The sequence below is a fragment of the Barbus barbus genome (genome assembly GCF_936440315.1).
Source record: "Barbus barbus genome assembly, chromosome: 31".
Lineage (NCBI taxonomy): Eukaryota > Metazoa > Chordata > Actinopteri > Cypriniformes > Cyprinidae > Barbus > Barbus barbus.
In genome coordinates, this window is record NC_136759.1 from 13,119,515 (window position 1) to 13,139,564 (window position 20,050).

Here is a 20,050-nt window from a genome sequence, read left to right on the forward strand (position 1 = left end):
AGTCTTGGGGATCATCAAGATGTTTTCTGGCAAAACTGAGACGAGCCTTTATGTTCTTTTTGCTCAGCAGCGGATTGAAAAACACTTTTTCACACAGGGCCATGTGGGTTTGGATTCTGTTGTGGATCCCTTCATAAAAAAAACCCTTCATTTAAAAACTGCATGTTGTGTTTACTTGTGTTATCTTTGATTAATATTTAAATTTGTTTGATGATCTGAAACATTAAAGTGTGACAACCATGCAAAAAAAATCAAAAATCAGGAAGGGGGCCAACACTTTTTCACACCACTGTATATATATATATATATATATATATATATCTTTAATTTTTTTAATTCAAGAAGATCTACAAAAGCTGTGCTATAGAAAATTAGATTTTTCCCCTCAAAACCTTATAGATGCTAGTATATTGGCCTTTTTGGTAACCTTCCTTTGTGACCCAGTCTCCACCACAGTATATACTTTGTCACACTAATACAGGCTAAATGTAAATTAATTATCCTTTTAGCCACCATATTATTTTTCAGAAAGAGTTAACCATATTCACTTAGTTCAACAAAAGGTCTTACTCAAGAATAACTTCCAAGCAGAGATGAATTTTCTTCTTACTAATTTTTTGGGCTCTCATATGTATACAGCCAAATTGGAGGCTGAGGTAGGCTATATGCGCTTTTGGTTCAGATGGATAATGAGTGGGTGTTGAAGTTGCCGAAAAGCAGAAAAAGGCACTGTAATTATATCTGTTCCTTCCCTCAAAGATCCAAGATCATAGTAATCACAGTGTCACTGCACACCCAACCGCTTGTTAGCTGCTTACTTGTTAGGCCTATAACAATTTAATTTCTTAAATAGAAAACAGGCATTCTGTGGTGAATGGCAGACCTTTTTGAGGACTTTTTTCTGTAATTCATTTTTATCGCTTTGTTTCAGGCCAATGATTTTAATTTGTGTCTGACTGTGTATTTTTAAGAAGCATTTCTTTCTTTGGCACACTTCCCTCTTACTGCTGCCCATTTGGCATCATGCATGTGATCTAAACCTAACCAAAATCGCAACATTCCTGTGTAGCTATTGCAACAATTGCAAGAAATTATCATGAGGTTTTAACCTGGTCATACCTTAGCAATTGAGGATTACTATGCACTATGGGGTTGCTGTGTGGCCGCTGACTGGAGACTATAAACACATGGTCGTGAAGTCTAGTCTTTTGTCTCCACAAGACCGTGAACTATCATTAATCCAGTGCTTCTGACCTTGGCAGGTTTATGAAATCATCAGGTGGATTTGCAGTGGTGCAGTGCTGTCTCCCCTTAGGATTTAGCTTAACCTTAGATATTTTCATTGAGAGTCACAGTCAAAACCAGCCTAACATTGACTTGTTACTAAAACCTACAGAAAACATTCCTAGAATGTTGTTATTTAGATCCCTAAATAACCAACTGGGTACAGTGAGCACTGATTGGAGAATTGAAGAAGCATGCACATTCACCAACTGTAAACTCTGTTAAATGACAACAACATAGAGAGATTACTATAGTCTGATTCCAAAAAAAAAAAAAAGAAATTCCTAGAATGTTATTATTTAGTTTCTAAAATATCCAAACGGGAACCATAACCATATTTTCTGGAAGGAAAGTTAAGAAGAAAAAATATATTGAATTGTCAATCTCAGAGTTTTAGTTCTTGTATTGATCCTTCATGTGGAAAACTACTTTTATTGTGCTCCAGGCAAGTTGAAACACTAAGGATTTGACTTTGCACTTTGGGGAAAATCCGCTTGCTTTGTTTTTATATTACAGACTGGCATTTTATTTTTAAGTGACAAAGGGCATTTCTGGTTCTGCTCGCATGAGAGAAAGTCAGCTGAGCTATTTTATCGGACTCAGTGTTTATAGTACACTGTCATTGATTCTGTGCCATGTTGTTTCCCCAAATAGTTTTTGCTTCACATTTAATTTGTACTGGCGGAATCACTTTGAAAGTAATGAAACTTTATGAACTTAATGAAAGTTGAAGTTTTAGTGTACTTGGTGTACAAAGTTTAAATTGCATAATTATACTTATTTTAAAACAGCTGTCAGTTTTTCTACATCTTCATATACCAGTATAATATAATTTATTGACGCTAAATTTAACATTAGGCCTCTGAGATGTTATGAAAACCATTCTTTGTATAAATATACAAAGTGTCATTTAGGATTTCATCCATAATAATAAGCATAATGCAGGGAAAGATTTATGAAGTTTTATTCAGTTTTATCTCTTTAACATAACAGAACAGCAGTTTCAGCACATATTCCACTCACATGCCCTATAAGTGTTTTATTTTTTATAAACAGAATTATTATTTTTTACTTTTATAATTTCTCCAAAATTGCAAAATAATGTTTCAGTAAGTATTGCAGTATTCAATCAAACAAAATGAGATACAGTGTATCAATGAACTCACACATCACACTGGTAATGTGCATTAAACTCTGAAAGGCCATCCCTGCGTGTGCGTTAAGGTCAAACTCTTTCCAATTGTGCAGTATTTTCATTTTAGAAATATTCAAGTCATTTTGATGATCTAGGTACAGATGGGAATTATAAAAACATAGATGTATACATAGTATTAAAGTTGCATATATGAACTCTGTTTAGAGAGATTACAATAGTTTGATGTCCCAAAACAAAACACACTCATATAAAACAAAAGAAAATCAGTTGTTGCATTGATACAAGGAAAAACTGTAACATTTTAAAATTGCACTTCTCCAGTGATTTAATAATGCATGCATTTTTTTCATGCAGTTTCTGCTGCATAACACTATAAATTGTATATATAGAGTGAATATATATATATATATATAATTTATATATGTTCAAATGTTTCAACACACCTGTTATGAACTAGGATTATTTCATGTGTCACAACCATGAGGTATTTGCAGAATTTAATCTAGGAAATTGCCTGTGATGTGTCTTACTAGTTTAATGCCCTGAGATTTAAGGCAGTTGTTGGTGAAGCTTTCACATATCAGTCAGGTTTGTCCTAGATAAATTACAATTATTCATCATAATTAGAATGAACATCCACAATATTGTTTTTTTTTTTCCTGGTCATCATTTAGTTGAGAAAGGGATAGTTCAATTAGTTGTGATCTTATCAGATGAGCATGTCATATATGTTTGCAAATATATGAAATGTTTGAAACATCTGATTGCATATTTATTTGATAAAGTTGTGTTACAAAATGTGATGACCATGTACACTAGTGTTCAAAAGTTTGGGCTCAGTAAGATTCACCCTTTTCTGTTCATCAAAGAATCCTAACAAACATGGTTTCCACAGACATATTAAGCAGCGCAGCTGTTTTCAGCATTGACAGTAATAAGAAATCAGCATATTAGAATGATTTCTGAAGGATCATATGATACTGAAGACTGGAGTAATGGTTGTTAGAAAATTCAGCTTTGCCATCACAGGAATAAATTACATTTTAAAATATATTAAAATAGAAAATAGTTATTTTAAATTCATTTATTGTATTTTTTATTCAGATTTTTTATGCATTTTTGATGAGCAAAAGAGATTTCAAAAATATTAAAAACATCGTAAGAGCCCCAAACATTTGAATGTACTGTAGTCTATCCTGCTGCTTAGTTAGTTACTGTAGATCTTTAAATGAAAGAGGTTATGAGTGTGCAAAATAGTCCTGCAAGACATGGAAGATTTCATTTTCTCTCTGCTGCAGCCTTGATCCATGACATTTATGAGAATGATGTGAAGAAAATAAACAGCTTGCTGGTTTTCGTTCGGCCTTGTACTGTCTGTCATATTACTGTTTGGTTGGCCCATGCAGGAAAAGAGTCTAGGTTGAACATGGCCTTGCCCCAGGTGTTGATGGATAAGGTGATGCAGAAAATTCCTATGATATTCATCATTATACCAGTTTTTGCCTGAAAAAACAAAAACAAAATGTTAAGTATCACTGAGTGAGTTTATTGGTCACTGGAGCAGCTGGGAAGGAAAATCTTTTAGAAGTGGTAAAATGACTTGTGGTTTGTCTATATATGGGGCCACATTTGTTTTAACAATGCTACATCACTGACATAACTACTTATAAATGATTGATGTCTGGCAGCTGATCTTGTAAACTGGTTCCTCTGTATTATGATGAGTTTTTAAACACACTTTGAATATGGAAATAGGCTGAAATTGCCACTTGGGCTGAGAACACCAGAAGAGGCTTTTTTTCTGTATGGAATAAAATTGGTTTCCAGATTCTGGAACTCACCATGTCTGAAACCTTGAGGTATCCATAGGAAAATACTATAGCGTTTGGTGGAGTTGCCACAGGTAACATAAATGCAAAGGATGCACTGAGTGTGCATGGCACCATGATGTAAAGAGGGTTGATTCCAACCGATTGAGACTGAAACAGAAACAGAAATGTCTAACGTACTTATACAGCAGAAAACAAGATTTAATTGTGGACAGAGCTGACTCATACGTCTCTGATGTAAGTGTGTGTTTTCTAAGCTTATCACAAAGTGTCTGTAATTGGGCTGTAATTCTTAAAGATTATAACAAACGGTGAGTCATGTCTGCACGGAGGCCGACTTTCAGTGAAGCCTTGCTCAGCTGGTGAGCAATACAACTTCACAGATGATGCTATTCCAAGAATTTAAGCACCTGCCTAAAATGATGCGTTCAGATATGATTATCATATTTCATTGTATTTTTTCTCATCTTCTGGGGATCTATTACTTGGTAAATATCAGAATTTTACAGCTGGTTTTATATACAGGTCTTACCATAGAAGCAAGGACAGGAAGAAATAAGGTAGCTGTGGCCACATTGCTGGTACACTCAGTGAAAATGGCAATCAAGAGGCACAGGATGATAACAATGGCCCAGGGAGGGATGCTATGTAGGGGAGTCAACTGGTTTCCCATCCATCTGGACAGACCTGACTCCTGAGATACAAAAGAAATATATGAAGTCAGATGCAGATCACAAATGGAGTAAATAAATAAAATTATGGTAGTTTTTTCACCATTTTCTTAGTCTTAGTCTTTTTATTTATATAGCACCATATAATTACAATGTTTATTGTCCAAGGTGCTTTACAATTCAAAGATAAAACCAAATGCCAACACAAAGAAACCAATATAACCCTAACACACAGTTAAAAGAAGAAAGAACAAAAGGTCACATACTGTATATACACATTATTTAAAAGCAAGAGAGAAAAAGTCATCTTTAAGTTTATGCTTGAAAATAGACAAAGTGGGTACGGATCTGATGTATTGTGGTAAACTATTCCAAAGACTGGGACCGGCTATATGCTCTATCACCCCTATGTTTAAGTCTAGATCTAGGCACCTTTAGTTGTGTAGGAGCCATTTGTTTACCTTGTTTGAAGATTTGTATTGGTAATCATTTTTGTAATCTTTAATTTTGGGAGATGTGCCCCCTCTGCAGGACAATAGAAGCTTAAAGGCCTGGGTGTGGCTTACTGGAGTGTGGCCTGCTGGGAGCACATGGTCTTTAGACCTTACCTTCTGTTTGGTGGCTCGGAAAAAACTTGTTGGATTTCATTAAGCTTGTATTACCTCTGTTTCTTTAGTTTGTTTTTATCAAGTTTACAATAAACAACAAGAATGGCACATGCAACCTGGTTTTCCGTGGAATTTCAGACATAGTAAGCGTCTAAACGCTCAGCAGACCCAAGATGTGGCTAATGTGACAATGGATTAAGGATAGTTACAACAACAGTCTAAAGACCCTGCTTTGGAAGCACCAAGGGGATTATTTGGATTTCCTTGGATTGAGCAGTGAAGACTGGGATAAAGCATGCTTCGAGTTTGGTATGTAGAGTTTGCAATTTTAACTGCAAGCAATCATTATATTGGATTAAAATAGTTTGAAAGAATTTGGAAAGGGATGCTTACAAACCTTGGAAGCTCGGAAAGGTTAGAAGAAATTTGGAAAGAACTTGTGAAGCAAAGGACATGTGCTGTTCCAAGTTTTTTCAAAGAAGGTATTTTTCTAAAAGAGTTTAAGATTTTCTTGATGCAAATATGTCTGAGACTGCTGATAAGGAAGCCATGGAACAGAGTGATTTGGGCTGTGAAAACTCTGTACAAAATATGGATGAAATTAATCAGATGCGGACAAATAGAAGAGCAAGATTAGCACAGCTAACACGCAGATCAAACATCATCAAAGAATTGTTGGAGGATAGGTTGAACTCTGATGAAGTAAGACAAAGTTTGGTGAAATATAAAGAATTATTGGAAGAATTTAAGGTAGCACATGTGGATGGAATGGAGGATTACTTTAAAAGGGCGCACAAAATTTCTGTTTCAAAAACTCAGATAATTGAAGAGGAGCAGGAATCAGTAAGGGTCAAAGTGGATATCCAAGGCTTACATCATGAAGAACCCCTTTCTTCAAAGAATCTAGAGACCCTGAAGTCAAAAAAGGTTCCTCCAGTGGATGTCAAGGCTGGTTCAGACATCTTAGATGTAAGTTCACATCCATCCACTCGTATGAAAACCCGCCCAGTTTTTTCAAAAGGAATGAGATTTGATCCTGCATACAATACTGATCAGACTTCTGAATCTGAAGCGGAGTCTCAAACTACTTTTGTGCAGACTCAAGCTCACAGGTCAAGGAAAAAACGCCCAACACCTCAAGATGCCGCAGCATCTAAGCAAGATTCAGCATTGTATAGTATTCTACAAAAGCAAAATAATATCGCATCATCTCTCATCAAGCAAACACTTCTGTCTTCTTTGCCTTCAAAAGAAGTGAAAATCGTTGATGGTGATCCTTTGGAGTTTAGAGCATTTATGAGATGTTTTGAACATGTTATTGAATGCAAGGTGGATGATGCACAAGACAGACTGTATTTTCTAGAACAATACACAAGGGGGCAACCAAAGGAATTGGTAAAAACTTGTCTTCATATGGACCCTGCAAGAGGGTATATAAGAGCCAAAGCCCTTCTTAAAGAGCATTTTGGCAGTGAATTCAAGATCTCTAATGCTTACATTGATAAGGCCTTGTCATGGCCAGCTGTCAAAGCAGAGGATCCAAGGGCTCTGCAATCATTTGGACTGTACCTCAGAGGATGCTGTAATGTTATGGAGGAGATAGCATTCATGGAAGAGTTGGATCTTCCAATCTAAAATCTCTGGTATCCAAGTTTCCATACAAGCTTAGAGAAAAAAGTCTCTGAACTTCAAGATGGAGCAAACTACAGAGTCAGATTTCCTGACTTGGTCAAGTTCATTGAAAGGCAAGTCAAAATATTAACAGACGCTGTGTTTGGTAATATCCAAGATCCAACTAATCGAAACGTGGCAAAGCCAAAGTCTACAGTTAAGACTTTCAATCCTAAATCTTCTAGCAGTAGTTTTGCCACCACTGTGGGCAGTGTAACAAAATCTGCTGAAAACTCACAGTACAAAATTCTTAACCCTACAATGCCTTTCTGCCTGTTTTGTACAAATGGCCATGTGTTGGATGATTGTCCTCAGTTTAAAAAGAAAACGCATAAAGACAAAATCCAATTCATAAAAGAAAAAGGAATATGTTTTGGATGTCTTATTCAAGGTCACAAAAGTAAAGCATGCACAAAACGTGAAACCTGTAAAATCTGCAATCAGAAACACCCCACGGTGCTTCACATTAGAAAAGTGGATAAAGGGTTAGGAACTACAGAACAACCGCTTGATGCCAATCAGACAATTTCTTCCAACACTTGTGGTCATATTGGTGCCGGTAGAAAGGAAGAGGTATTAGCAATTGTGCCAGTCAAAGTGAAAGCTAACAATGGGAGCAAAATAGTACAAACCTATGCATTTCTGGATTTTGGTAGCTCTGCCACATTTTGTACTACATCTCTCATGAATCAACTTGGCATGACTGGAAGGAAAAACATTTTTTTACTGCGAACGATAAATCAAGAGAAGACTATGGTTAGTCATGTGATATCTGGTTTGGAAGTGAGTGCATTATGTGAGAACAATTTTATTACCCTTCCAAATGTGTATACTCAAACTTCCATGCCTGTCAACAAAAACAACATGATGGTATACCCCATCATGGGGTATACCATCCAAAGAAAAATAAGTTAAGGGTAGTGTTTGATTGTGGAGCCTTGTTCAAGGGTACCTCTCAATTCTGAGTTGCTTCAAGGCCCTGATCTTACGAACAGACTCACAGGAGTCTTGATGAGATTTTGTCAGGAGCCAGTTGGGATTATGGGTGACATTGATGCGATGTTTCACCAGGTAAAGGTGGCTGAAGAGCATGTTGACTTCTTACGATTTCTCTGGTGGCCAGGAGGTGATGTAAGTCTTACCCCCTTAGAGTATCGGATGACAGTACATATCTTTGGAGCCGTATCTTCACCTAGTTGTGCAAGTTATGCACTCAGGAAAACAGCTGAGGAGAACAAGCAGTACTATAGGCCTGAAGTAATTAACACAATCTTGTTTAATTTCTATGTGGATGACTGTTTGAAGTCTGTAGCCAATGAGGAAGAAGCAATCTTGCTTATCCAAGATTTAACAGCTGCTTGTGAAAGAGGAGGATTTCACCTTTCCAAATGGGTAAGCAACAGTCGATCGGTGTTGTACAGCATTCCAGAACCTGATCAAACCAAGGAAGTAAGAAACTTAGACTTGGACAAAGACAAACTTCCACTTGAGCGAGCACTGGGAATGTATTGGTGCATGGAAAGTGATAATTTTACATTCAATGTCACAATCCAACCACAGGCACATACCAGAAGAGGAATATTGTCTACCGTAAACTCAATTTATGACCCTCTTGGGTTTCTTGCTCCTTTTACTCTACCTGCCAAGCTGCTGTTACAAGAACTTTGCAGAATAAATATCGGCTGGGATGAAGAAATACCAAAGAGCTTAAATGATAAGTGGGTCAAGTGAAAAGATGACCTTAAGCAAATAACCAATTTCCAAGTAAGCAGGTGTATAAAACCCAAACACTTTGGCTTGCATATACAAGCGCACACTTTGCTGATGCAAGTGAGAAAGGGTATGGAACTGTGAGTTATGTGAGGCTCGTCAATGAGCAAAATGCAGTGCATGTTACCTTCCTGATGGGGAAATCCAGAGTAGCCCCTCTGAAAAAGATGACAATTCCCAGGTTGGAGCTATCTGCAGCAGTCCTGGCTACTAAAGTAGACAAAGTAATCAAAGCTGAACTGCAACTGAACTTGGGAACTTCCATTTTTTGGACAGACAGTGAATCTGTACTAAAATATATAGCCAACGAGCATACAAGATTCCACACCTTTGTTGCAAACAGAGTCTCTTTGATAAGAGAAGCCACAAAATTATCACAATGGAAATTTGTGGACACAAAAACTAACCCTGCTGATGACGTCTCTAGAGGTCAGAATGCAGAAAGGTTCCTGCAAAATAAAAGATGGATTCATGGTCCAGACATCCTTTGGGGAACAAAATGGGATTGGTCCTCAGCAAAGCTTAGAGAAATGCCATCTCTGCCTGAAGATGATCCAGAGGTGAAGAAAAGTCCAACAGTGAATGTAATTGCTCAAGATGAAATCAACCCTACAGACAGATTAATGTCCTATTTTTCAAGTTGGACAAAGCTTAAAATCACAGTAGCCTGGTACTTGAAGCCCAAAGAAATCTTAAAAGACTTGGCTCTCAAAAGAAAGGACCAAACTTCTACAGTCAGTCATTCAAAACCATTTACACGAAGCATGGAAAAGGAATTACAACAAAGAAGCAACCAGAACAAGATCCTACTGGGTAAGCAAAACCTAAATGTTGCAGACTTGGAGATGGCAGAGCAGTCTATAATTCAGTACATTCAAGCAAAACATTTTGCAGAAGAAATTTCCAAGAAGATATCAGGAAATGTCAAAAAGGCGAGTTCAATTTACAGGCTTGATCCAATGTTAAAAGATGGAATTCTTTGTGTAGGAGGATGTCTATCTAGAGCTGCTCTTCCAGAAAAGGTAAAGCATCCTGCCATTTTGCCCAAACATACCTATATATCCACCTTAATTCTCAGACATATACATGAAAAAATGGGACATGCAGGAAGAAGTTTCATGCTCTCAGAACTTCGTAAAAGATTTTGGATCATCAATGCCAATTCTGCAGCACGAAAAATTATAACCAGTTGCATTGTGTGCCGAAGAAATAGAGCCAAAACAGGACAACAAAAGATGGCTGATTTACCACAAGAAAGATTGGTTGCTGATTTGCCCCCTTTTAGTAATGTGGGTGTATATTATTTTGGACCCATAGAAATTAAAAAAGGACGAACCACAATGAAACGTTATGGAGTATTATTTACATGTATGACCAGCAGAGCTGTTCATATTGAAGTTGCTCATTCGCTTGACACAGACTCCTGTATCCAGGCTATTAGGCGTTTCATTTGTAGAAGAGGCCAAGTAAAACACATAAGGTCTGATAATGGCACAAATTTTGTGGGTGCGGAAAAGGAACTAAGGGAAGCCCTTGCTGCTCTCAATCAAAGTTACATTCAAAAGGCTTTACGTCATTGTGGAGTAGAATGGCGTTTCAATTGCCCTGGAGCATCTCACCGTGGAGGAGTGTAGGAGCGTCTGATCAGGTCTACAAAACAAGTGCTTCGCTCTATCTTAAAACAACAAAATTTGACTGAAGAAGGATTGCGTACTGTATTATGTGAAGTAGAGGCTATTTTAAATAGTCGCCCAATATCGACAGTATCTGGGGATCCACAAGATTTAGAGCCTCTCACTCCAAACCACATTCTGCTCTTGAAATCTGATCCCATCTTTCCTCCTGGATTATTTCACAAAACAGACCTGTATGCAAGACGCCGTTGGAGGCAAGTCCAGTACATAGCGGACATATTTTGGAAACGGTGGATTCATGAGTTCTTGCCTCTTATGCAAGAAAAACAAAAATGGAATAAAACAAGGAAAAACTTTGTGATTGGTGATATAGTTTTGGTGGTAGATTCTGCCGCCCCTCGTGGTTCTTGGATTCTGGGAAGAATCGAAGAGGTCATGCCTGACAGATATGGACTTGTTAGAACTGTCAAAGTAAGAATCCAACTAACATCCTAGAAAGACCCGTAAAAAAGATATGTTTGCTATTAGAAAGCCAAGATTAACTTCTCCTCCATTAACAAGCAAAGATAAGTATTGTTTTTTTTATTATTATGCACTTAAATGCATATAATGTGTATATAGCATGGCCCCTTTAATAACATTTGTAATTGTTTTTGAAATAGCCCAAATACAATTAGGGGCCGGTTTATGTAGGAGTCATTTGTTTACCTTGTTTGAAGATTTGTATTGGTAATCATTTTTGTAATCTTTAATTTTGGGAGATGTGCCCCCTCTGCAGGACAATAGAAGCTTAAAGGCCTGGGTGTGGCTTACTGGAGTGTGGCCTGCTGGGAGCACATGGTCTTTAGACCTTACCTTCTGTTTGGTGGCGCGGAAAAAACTTGTTGGATTTCATTAAGCTTGTATTACCTCTGTTTCTTTAGTTTGTTTTTATCAAGTTTACAATAAACAACAAGAATGGCACATGCAACCTGGTTTTCCGTGGAATTTCAGACATAGTAAGCGTCTAAACGCTCAGCAGACCCAAGATGTGGCTAATGTGACAATGGATTAAGGATAGTCACAACAAGTTGGATTTGATTCGCTGACCTAAGCATTCTGGAGGGCTGATGAATTGAAATAAGGTCAGAAAGGTATGTAGGAGCATACTTATGAATTGACTGATAAACAAATATAAGTACTTTAAAATCAATCCTATATCTTACAGGCAGCCAATGAAAGGAGGCAAGTACTGGCGTAATGTGCTCCCGCTTAAGTGATTATTCAAAAGCATGAATAATCTTTTTTGTGTCCATAAAATTAAGAAATGACTTTATTTTTGAGATTTGACAAAGATGGAAAAAGCCTGACCTAACAATTGAATTAACTTGCTTATCTATTTAAAGGTGACTATCTATAATATAGCCCAGATTTTTAACATGTGGTTTCAAATCAAACTTAAATTGAGAGAACTTTGCTTTTAAAGTGACTGAGGAGGATGCTGGACCAAACATCATAAAGATGATTACAGTCAACACATCAGTATGTTTTAAGTAATTAGTAATGTTTTTTTTATTATCAGAATAAAGTATGAGATAGTGTTGGGCGATTTGATGAAAAAAAGGATTTAGGATTCTGGTGGTTTGACAGTTTATCGTGGTTTGTCCCTGACTGTGCCTTTATATTAATCAGAATACATCAAACAGTTGCAGAACCACTGAATTTTAATCACGATCCAAACAAATATGCATATTGCTTGAGCAGATTTTGATGTAAATTAGATTGAATATTTTTTTTAATTTATAACTAAACAGAATGGTCTGACATTTGTGAAATGTTACATAAAAGACCTGAACAAAACAAAAACAGCAGACGGGCTGAATGAGAAGGCAAATTCACTCACTGACAGCAGGTGGCGCTAACAGCAGCGATACGCGTTTCCTTCACTGCTGTAAACAAACCAGTGCTGCGCTTTTAAAATTTTACATTCGAAATCCAGTCATTTCAATAGAAATCCATGTGTGATGGAAAACATTTCGCCACATAGATTTTGCATTGGCTCAAGTTGGTCATGCGAATTTGCTTCATTGACAAACAGAAAGCTGCTTGGGAAGTGATATCCATGTGGGCCATGCTGCATGCATTCCTACACTATTGACAATGGACAATAGAGCCCTTTTCCCTGCTAAATTTCATGAATGTGACCGATTTATAAGCATATTGCCACTATTGTAAATGTAGTGTTATATAGACGCACTCTTATAAATGCATTGTAATTTTATTTATCCTGTAATTTAAGTATATTTGAATGAATCTTCTGTCAAAAATGTCTGAAAATTGTTTGCACACTTTAGAAGCCAATTTCTCAAATGACAGCCACAATTTAAACGATTATCTTCATAACAGTTTAGAGAAACAATAATTATGATTTTAAAGCAGAGACATTCCTTTTTCATTGAGTGCTCTCACCTCGCTACCTTTGGCCAGGGCAAATCCTCCACCTAGGAGCAAAACTATGTTCCAGGGTAACTTCTTTTGAGCTACTTTCCAGGAGAGCAGGGCTGGACTGGGCTCAGAAGAGAGTTGAGGCTCTGTAAATGAATATACAGCGAGTCAAACCAAACCAGAACAGTAGATCCAAACTCTCTGAGTCTTCTGTGTAGATCTTTTCATTGTGTGAAATTCTTCTTACCTGTTTCAGAGCCTGTTGATGACCAGAAGCAAAGCCGGGGTGGTTTAGATGGCAGAATGAAAAGCAACAGGGCAATGAAGACTGCAACTGTAGCATCTGTCACATATCTGAATATACAGAATATTAAACACCAAAAAGTCATATTATTATTCCAATATTTTTGCCTGCATACATACTCTTGTTAAATATGAATATACATATTTTTATTGATTTATTTTGATCACTAATATGGTTAGTGACTTTGATAAATTGCAATTTTGCAATAAATTTGTCAATCTAAGCCTGTAGTGTAAATCATACTCTGCTTCAGTGTTAAAGGTGTGTGTTGCCCAGCCTGTTACAAATCCAGGATCTCGAGTAAACCACAGTGCTACAAGCAAACTGAAGAGAGCCAGAACGCTGAGTTCTCCAAAACACATCGGCCCCAGCTGAAGATGCTGCTCCCGGATCACGTTATAGGCGGCTATTTCCTTCTCTGACTTTACTGCCCCACATCCCCATGTCTTCCTTATGCTGGAGACATGAATAAAGCACTTCATTAAAGGAGTGGAAAAAGAAAATGTGAAATGTAACAGATCAATTATCTATCATACTTGAATCCCATGAAAATGAACTGAAGATAGAGCCAAGCTATCGTCAGCATGATGATCATGTTGGGGAAGGCAAACCCAAACCATGAGGCAAAGTTGATGACATCACCATTGTCAGGAAATAATCTGAGGGAAATAAATGAAAGGGTTCAGTTTCTTGAAACAAAATGGTAGAAGTGAAGTGTTTATTCAGTACTCACTGGTTCATCTGACCCTTCAGTACTAGGTTAGGTCCAGTGCCTGTGAGTGTGGCCGTTCCCCCAATGCTGGCCGCATAACACACACACAGAGTCATTCCTTTAGCCATGAGCCGCTTCTCTGCTGATTCCTTTTGTTTGGCCTCTGGTGAAACATCCAGCATGCGTAGCACCACTAAGAAATAGGGAATCTAAAAATGAAAATTGTGTCTCGAAATGAAAACTACTATAGTGTTCAAAAATGTGGGGTTGGTGAAATGGTGAGAAAAATCCCTGCTGGGGGATAAAAGTTTAAAAAACATGATACATTACTCTCATAACTTACAGTTCAACAGTTTGTGGTCAGTAAGTTATTTGGATGTTTTTAAAAGAAGTCACCAAGAAGTCACTTTGCTCACCAAGGTTGCAAAAACACACAACATTAAATCAGTAATGCTGTAAAATATTATTGCAATTAAAATGTAATTTATACCTGTGATTTATACCAAAGCTGATTTTTTTTTATTGTTTTTTATTTTTTTTTGTTGCTGATTTGGTGCTCAAGAAACAGTTCTTCTTTTAATGTTGAAAATGTGATGCTTTTAATGGATACCATGCTGCATGTTTTGTTGTTGTTGTTTTCAGGATTCTTTGATAAATAGAATTTGTTTGTTTGAAATATAATTTTTTTTATCTTTATAATCATTACTTTATAATCAGTAATCACAACCTTTTATCTTACTATTGTGAGTTATTGTGAGAAATAAGCTAAATTCTGAATTGTTTGATATAAAATCACAATTGAGAGAAAAAAATCTGAATTGTGACATAAAGTCACAATTACCTTTTTTTACCTTTCAGAATTGTGAGATGGGAACTCAGAATTCAGAGAAGTCAGAATTGCCAGATATAATTCTGAAAGATAAATTCAGAATTCTGTGTTTGTATCTCATAATTCTGACTTTCATTCTCTCTGAATTGCAAGAAACAAATTCTAAAAGATAAGATGAAATTTTTTTAAATAATTTTCCATAATTTTTCCACAATTTAATGCTCCCTTGCTAAATAAAAGTACTAATTTCTTTCAATTCTTTTTTTTTTTTTTTTTTTTTTTTTTTTTACTGACCCCAAACTTGAACGGTACTATATGTACCGCTAAAATACATCTTATTGCATGAACTTCATAAACAATTCTTCGCCTGACCTTCTGTGTCTTTTGCCGTCTGTTTGTATTCCGCCTCAGGGGCCTGGGGCCGTTCCTCACCGCAGGTCGTCTGTGATGACTCTATCTCCTGTTTGTTCAGCTGTTCCAGCACAGCCTGCACTATGGGGACCATCATGGCCGTAGTAGCTGTGTTACTGATCCACATGGAGAGGAAAGCTGTCACCCCCATGAAGCCCAGCATCAGGCTGTATTAATACAAAGGAAGCAATCAGAATGTGAATACAAATGTGAAATCTATACGAGTAAAGATTGGATTTAACAACCTATCAATGACTGTACCCATTACAGGGTTTAACTTACAGCGCTGGACGCACCCCAACAATGAGAAGCACTCTAAGGGCGATGCGTTTGTGCAGGTTCCAGTGCTCAACTGCCACAGCGACCATCAGTCCACCCACAAATAACATGTTAGTGTCCTTCAGGTATTGCATACACACCTAGAGAACAAAATCAGAGTCTTAGCTTTTTGATATGTGCTTTTTTTGTTGTTCATCTCTAAATAATTTTATGCTTTTCTTAACCGGAAATACTAAAACCAACTTACCATTTTGGACTGCATGGTGCCAAGCATGGGGAAGAGGACAGCAGGTAGCAGTGAAGTGACAGCTAAAGGAAGAGCCTCAGTACACCAGTAAACTGCCATCAGTATGATCACATAGGCACAGCTGGCCTCCTGGAAGATGGAAACGTGCTCTTTCAAAACTGCATGCTAGTATGATTATGGACATATTTTGGGGACATGTTGTTATGGGTATCTGTGTTTTGTGTTTGCTTTAGTTAGACTTTGAGTTTTCACTGTTTCTAGATCAGTTTTCATCTATTTCTGGTTACTCATGTTTTTGTTAGTGTTTGCACCTGCTGTTCATTTAGTTGACTGGGTTGATTCAGTGTATTTAAGCCCTGTGTTTGCTTCTATTCTTTGTCAGTTCTTGTTGTGTTTAGCCTGGTTGTTCTGTTCAGTTCCTGTTTCCAGTTTTGAGATTGTGTAAATAAATCTAAACTGCTGTATTCACCTCATCCTTATTTGTAACCATTTTGTGACAGAATAACTGATCCCAAAGGATGGATCTAGCAGCAAAAATAATCCTCCTCCTCTCGCTGGGAAACCAGTCCCTAAAGAGGCACACACAGGAGTTTCTGGACCTTTACCATCTCATCCCTTATGATGATAACTGCCTGTGTGTGGTTTCCGGACAAGCCTCAATGCAAAAACGAGACTGTGCTTGCCTGAGTCTTTAGGGACTTTTATGGAGTACGTAGAGTGGGTACTCCTTCATAATGGTTCCCCCTTACCATCCATGAGAGCAGTGTTGGGCAAGTTACTCTGAAAATGTAATTAAATTACTGATTTTAAAAGTAATCACGTTACTGTTCTGATTACTTTATTTTAAAAGTAATTAGTAACATTACTAGTTACGTTACCTTTTTCTGTGGCTACATCCATAAAATTTACATGAAATCCCAGCATAAAGGCTCCTGATAAATATTTGTTATTAAAGCATCAACGTTCACAAAACGCTGTTATTTTTAACTAAAGCAAGCATAGGCTGCTGCGTACATGGTTTGGCATGGCAGAATACATTGTCATGGTTTGGCACTGCCCCCGATGGTTCCCTCCAGCTCCTCGGCTCTATGTTCTCCACTTTGCAATGTGGATGAGCCTCAGATCTCAGTCTCCATCTCTGTTCTGGGATGTCGGTCCTATGGCTCCACCTTAGTCCTCCAAGCCCTGGACTCCACCTCAGCCTTCAGTGCCTCCTTGGCTCCACACTCCCTTGCCTCCACCAGATTCTGTCAATTCTCTGACTCCAACGGGCCCCCTTGTCCCTCCAGCTACATCTTGGTCAGTTGTCAACCTACCTCCACCATAGTCTTCCACTCCTCTGGATCTGCCTCGTCCCTACATCACTTTGGCTCTGTCGGGCTCCCCGTTCCCTCCAGCTTCATCTTCGTCTTTACTCCCTCTAGCTCCGCCCTTGCCTGCCAATTGCAGCTCTACCGTGGCCCTCCAGGTCTCCACTGTCACTCCGGGTCTCCGTCTCCTCAGCTGGTTCTCCTGGTTCTCCACCTACTTTGGCTCTGTCTCAGTCTGTAGTATCCCTGGTTCTGCCTGGCAAGGCTCCACCATGGCTCCTTCCTTCCTCGACTCTGCCATGGTCTTGCATCCTAGTTCTTATGCTGTGGGTTCCATTCTGGCTTTTTCCACATTTGACTCCGTCCTTGCTCTGACTGCTTCATTCTCCACCCTGGCTGCTTCTTCCTTCGCCTCCACCCTGGCCCTGCCTGTCCTGTATCCCACCCCCCATCTAAGACCCCTCCTGCCCTTCTCTGTTGGACCTTTTTTTAAAGGCACAGGGATGTGCCTCCTTGTGTGTGTGTGTGTGTGTGGGGGGGGGGGGGGGGCTGTTACAGGTCATCTGTGTTTTGTGTTTGCTTTAGTTGGACTTTGAGTTTTCACAGTTTCTAGATAAGTTTCCTTAGTCAGTTTTCATTAGTTTCATTGATTACTCATGGTTTTGATGGTGTTTGGACCTTCATTTAGTTCACTGGTTTGTTTCAGTGTATTTAAGCCACTGTGTTTTCTTCTGTTCTTTGTCAGTTCTCAGTTTAACCTGGTTGTTCTGATAAATTCCTGTTTCCAGTTTTGAGTTTGTGTAAATCTAAACTGTTTAGATACCACCCACCTCATTTGCAACACATTTTGTGATGCATATTTTATTTATTTATTTTTTCAAAATGTTTTAGTATTTGATATGACATTTTGCTTGGAAAATGGAAAAAGCAAAGATGAAATGTACCAAATTAATTGTCTATCAGGCTCATACTTAGAGCCAAGCTATCATTAGCATGATGATCATGTTGGGGAATGCAAACACAAACCATGAGGCAAAGTTGTTGTTTTTTCTTCCTAATAAGGTATTTTATTGAAATTATTATTTTTTTATTATTAAAATAAATTACAGAGTGTCTTAGTATTTTAATGACAGTGGCACTCATGTTATCCTACATGATCTGAAATGTATCTAAAGTGTATCTTGTGATTCAATGAACGCAATGAAGTTTTGTTTTATGTTTATTATTTTGTCTTTTTGACCGCGTTGTAGTTTTATATCCCTGTTTAATATGTTAAACATGGTCTTTGGTTCTTCAGGGACTGTTGTGGCCTAATGGATAGAGAGTTGAATTTGTAACCCGAAGGAGTTCGAGTCTCGGGTCCAGCAGGGATTGTAGGTGGGGGGGAGTGAATAACCAACACTCTCTCCACCTTCAATACCATGACTTGGTGAGACCCTTGAGCAAGGCACCGAACCCCCAACTGCTCCCTGGGCGCCGCAGCATAAATGGCTGCCCACTGCCCTGGGTGTATGTTCACTACTGTGTGTACACTTGGATGGGTTAATATAGAGCACAAATCCCAAGTATGGGTAACCGTACTTGGCCACACACCACTTCCCTTCCCTTTATTGGCATCGATTGTTCCACGAACAACCTTTAACATCCCCAGAACTTTTTAATTGTACAAAAGTCTCTTTTATAGAGGAAAAAGGTTCTTTAGATTTTTAAAATGTTCTTTACACTAATCATAATTCACTGAAAGTTCCTTTGGGGAGCCAAAAGTGATTCTTCTATTGCATCACTGTTGCATCACTGTAACTGTTTTTGAGAGTATGGGCCTGGCAATAAGGATTTTTTCGAGAGGTCATTTTTGATCTAACTGTCAATGGGAGCAGTTAATATTAGCACTGTCTCAAATATGCACATGAGGGTCATGACCATAACACATTGACTCAGGAATTTAGACTTATGTGTTCCCACGCTTGAACATACACAATGACAAAGGGTTAAAAAAAACAAATTTGAGGCACAATGAATCCATGGAGGCCTCAGGGTATGAATATAGTCCCCATGTATTAAACACAGAATTTGTATTAAACTGCGTTTATACAGTGTTTGACAGGTGCATAAAAACTAACAATTATATCCTCAGACAAAAACATACAAAATCTACATAAAAGAAGTAATTAGACAAGCGTAAAGTGTAACAAGTCATTTAATTCAAGCACTGAATTAAAAATTTGTGGAAATTTTGTTTAATACATACCCTTGTGTTGATGACCACTGGGAGTGGAAGAAAAATCAAAGGAGTGAAGAAAAGAACTATCCCATTCTTCAAGTTCCATATGGATTTTAGTGTTGGGATCATCTCAAAATAAAGAAAGTTTGTGCATAAAAAGTAAGTTTAACAGTGTTGGACACGTCCTTTTAACCTGCTCTCTGGGGTGGAGTGAGAGAGAGAGAGAGAGAGAGAGTGAGTGAGGGAGAGTGAGAGAGAAAAAGCAATTATTATTACAGACTCCTGCACACAGCCAGCTTTGAAATCATATTCTTATCTTTAGAACTTGATGATACTGTAAGGAAGTAGCTGCTGTTTCTGGGCTGTTGAGATTGAGCAGAAGTGTAGATGCCATTTATCATTGTTATAGACCTGTGTTTATTTATTAGCTATATTAACATCTTGAACGAAAATGGTTACAAAAGTTTTATTCAACTGTGTTTTTTTTATGTTTAAGATGAAATAAATCCATGTACTCAAATGTTTAGTTTGGATGTTGATCCATGAATTCTTGTTATAATCAAGCTAGAAGTAAGGGACTAGTTTTGACACTTTTCACTAGTAAATATTTACTGTATTTTTGAAAGTACATTTTTTATTTATTTATTTATTTTTTGTATAGACATGTACCTTAAAGTCTGGAATGCATAC

The 20,050-nt window shown here is 37.7% G+C and overlaps 1 protein-coding gene across 1 annotated transcript; it reads right to left on the reverse strand.

Moving 5' to 3' along the window:
- Positions 1-3,817: 3,817 nt before the first annotated feature.
- Positions 3,818-19,489, reverse strand: slc13a5b (solute carrier family 13 member 5b; the record flags this gene model as incomplete). The annotated part of the gene is made up of 12 exons (XM_079387104.1): positions 3,818-3,943; positions 4,282-4,419; positions 4,802-4,963; positions 13,072-13,193; positions 13,295-13,401; positions 13,595-13,807; positions 13,888-14,010; positions 14,085-14,256; positions 15,265-15,470; positions 15,586-15,722; positions 15,830-15,958; positions 19,388-19,489. 12 exons carry the CDS (start codon positions 19,487-19,489, stop codon positions 3,818-3,820), a joined length of 1,737 nt encoding a protein of 578 aa, XP_079243230.1.
- Positions 19,490-20,050: the final 561 nt, after the last annotated feature.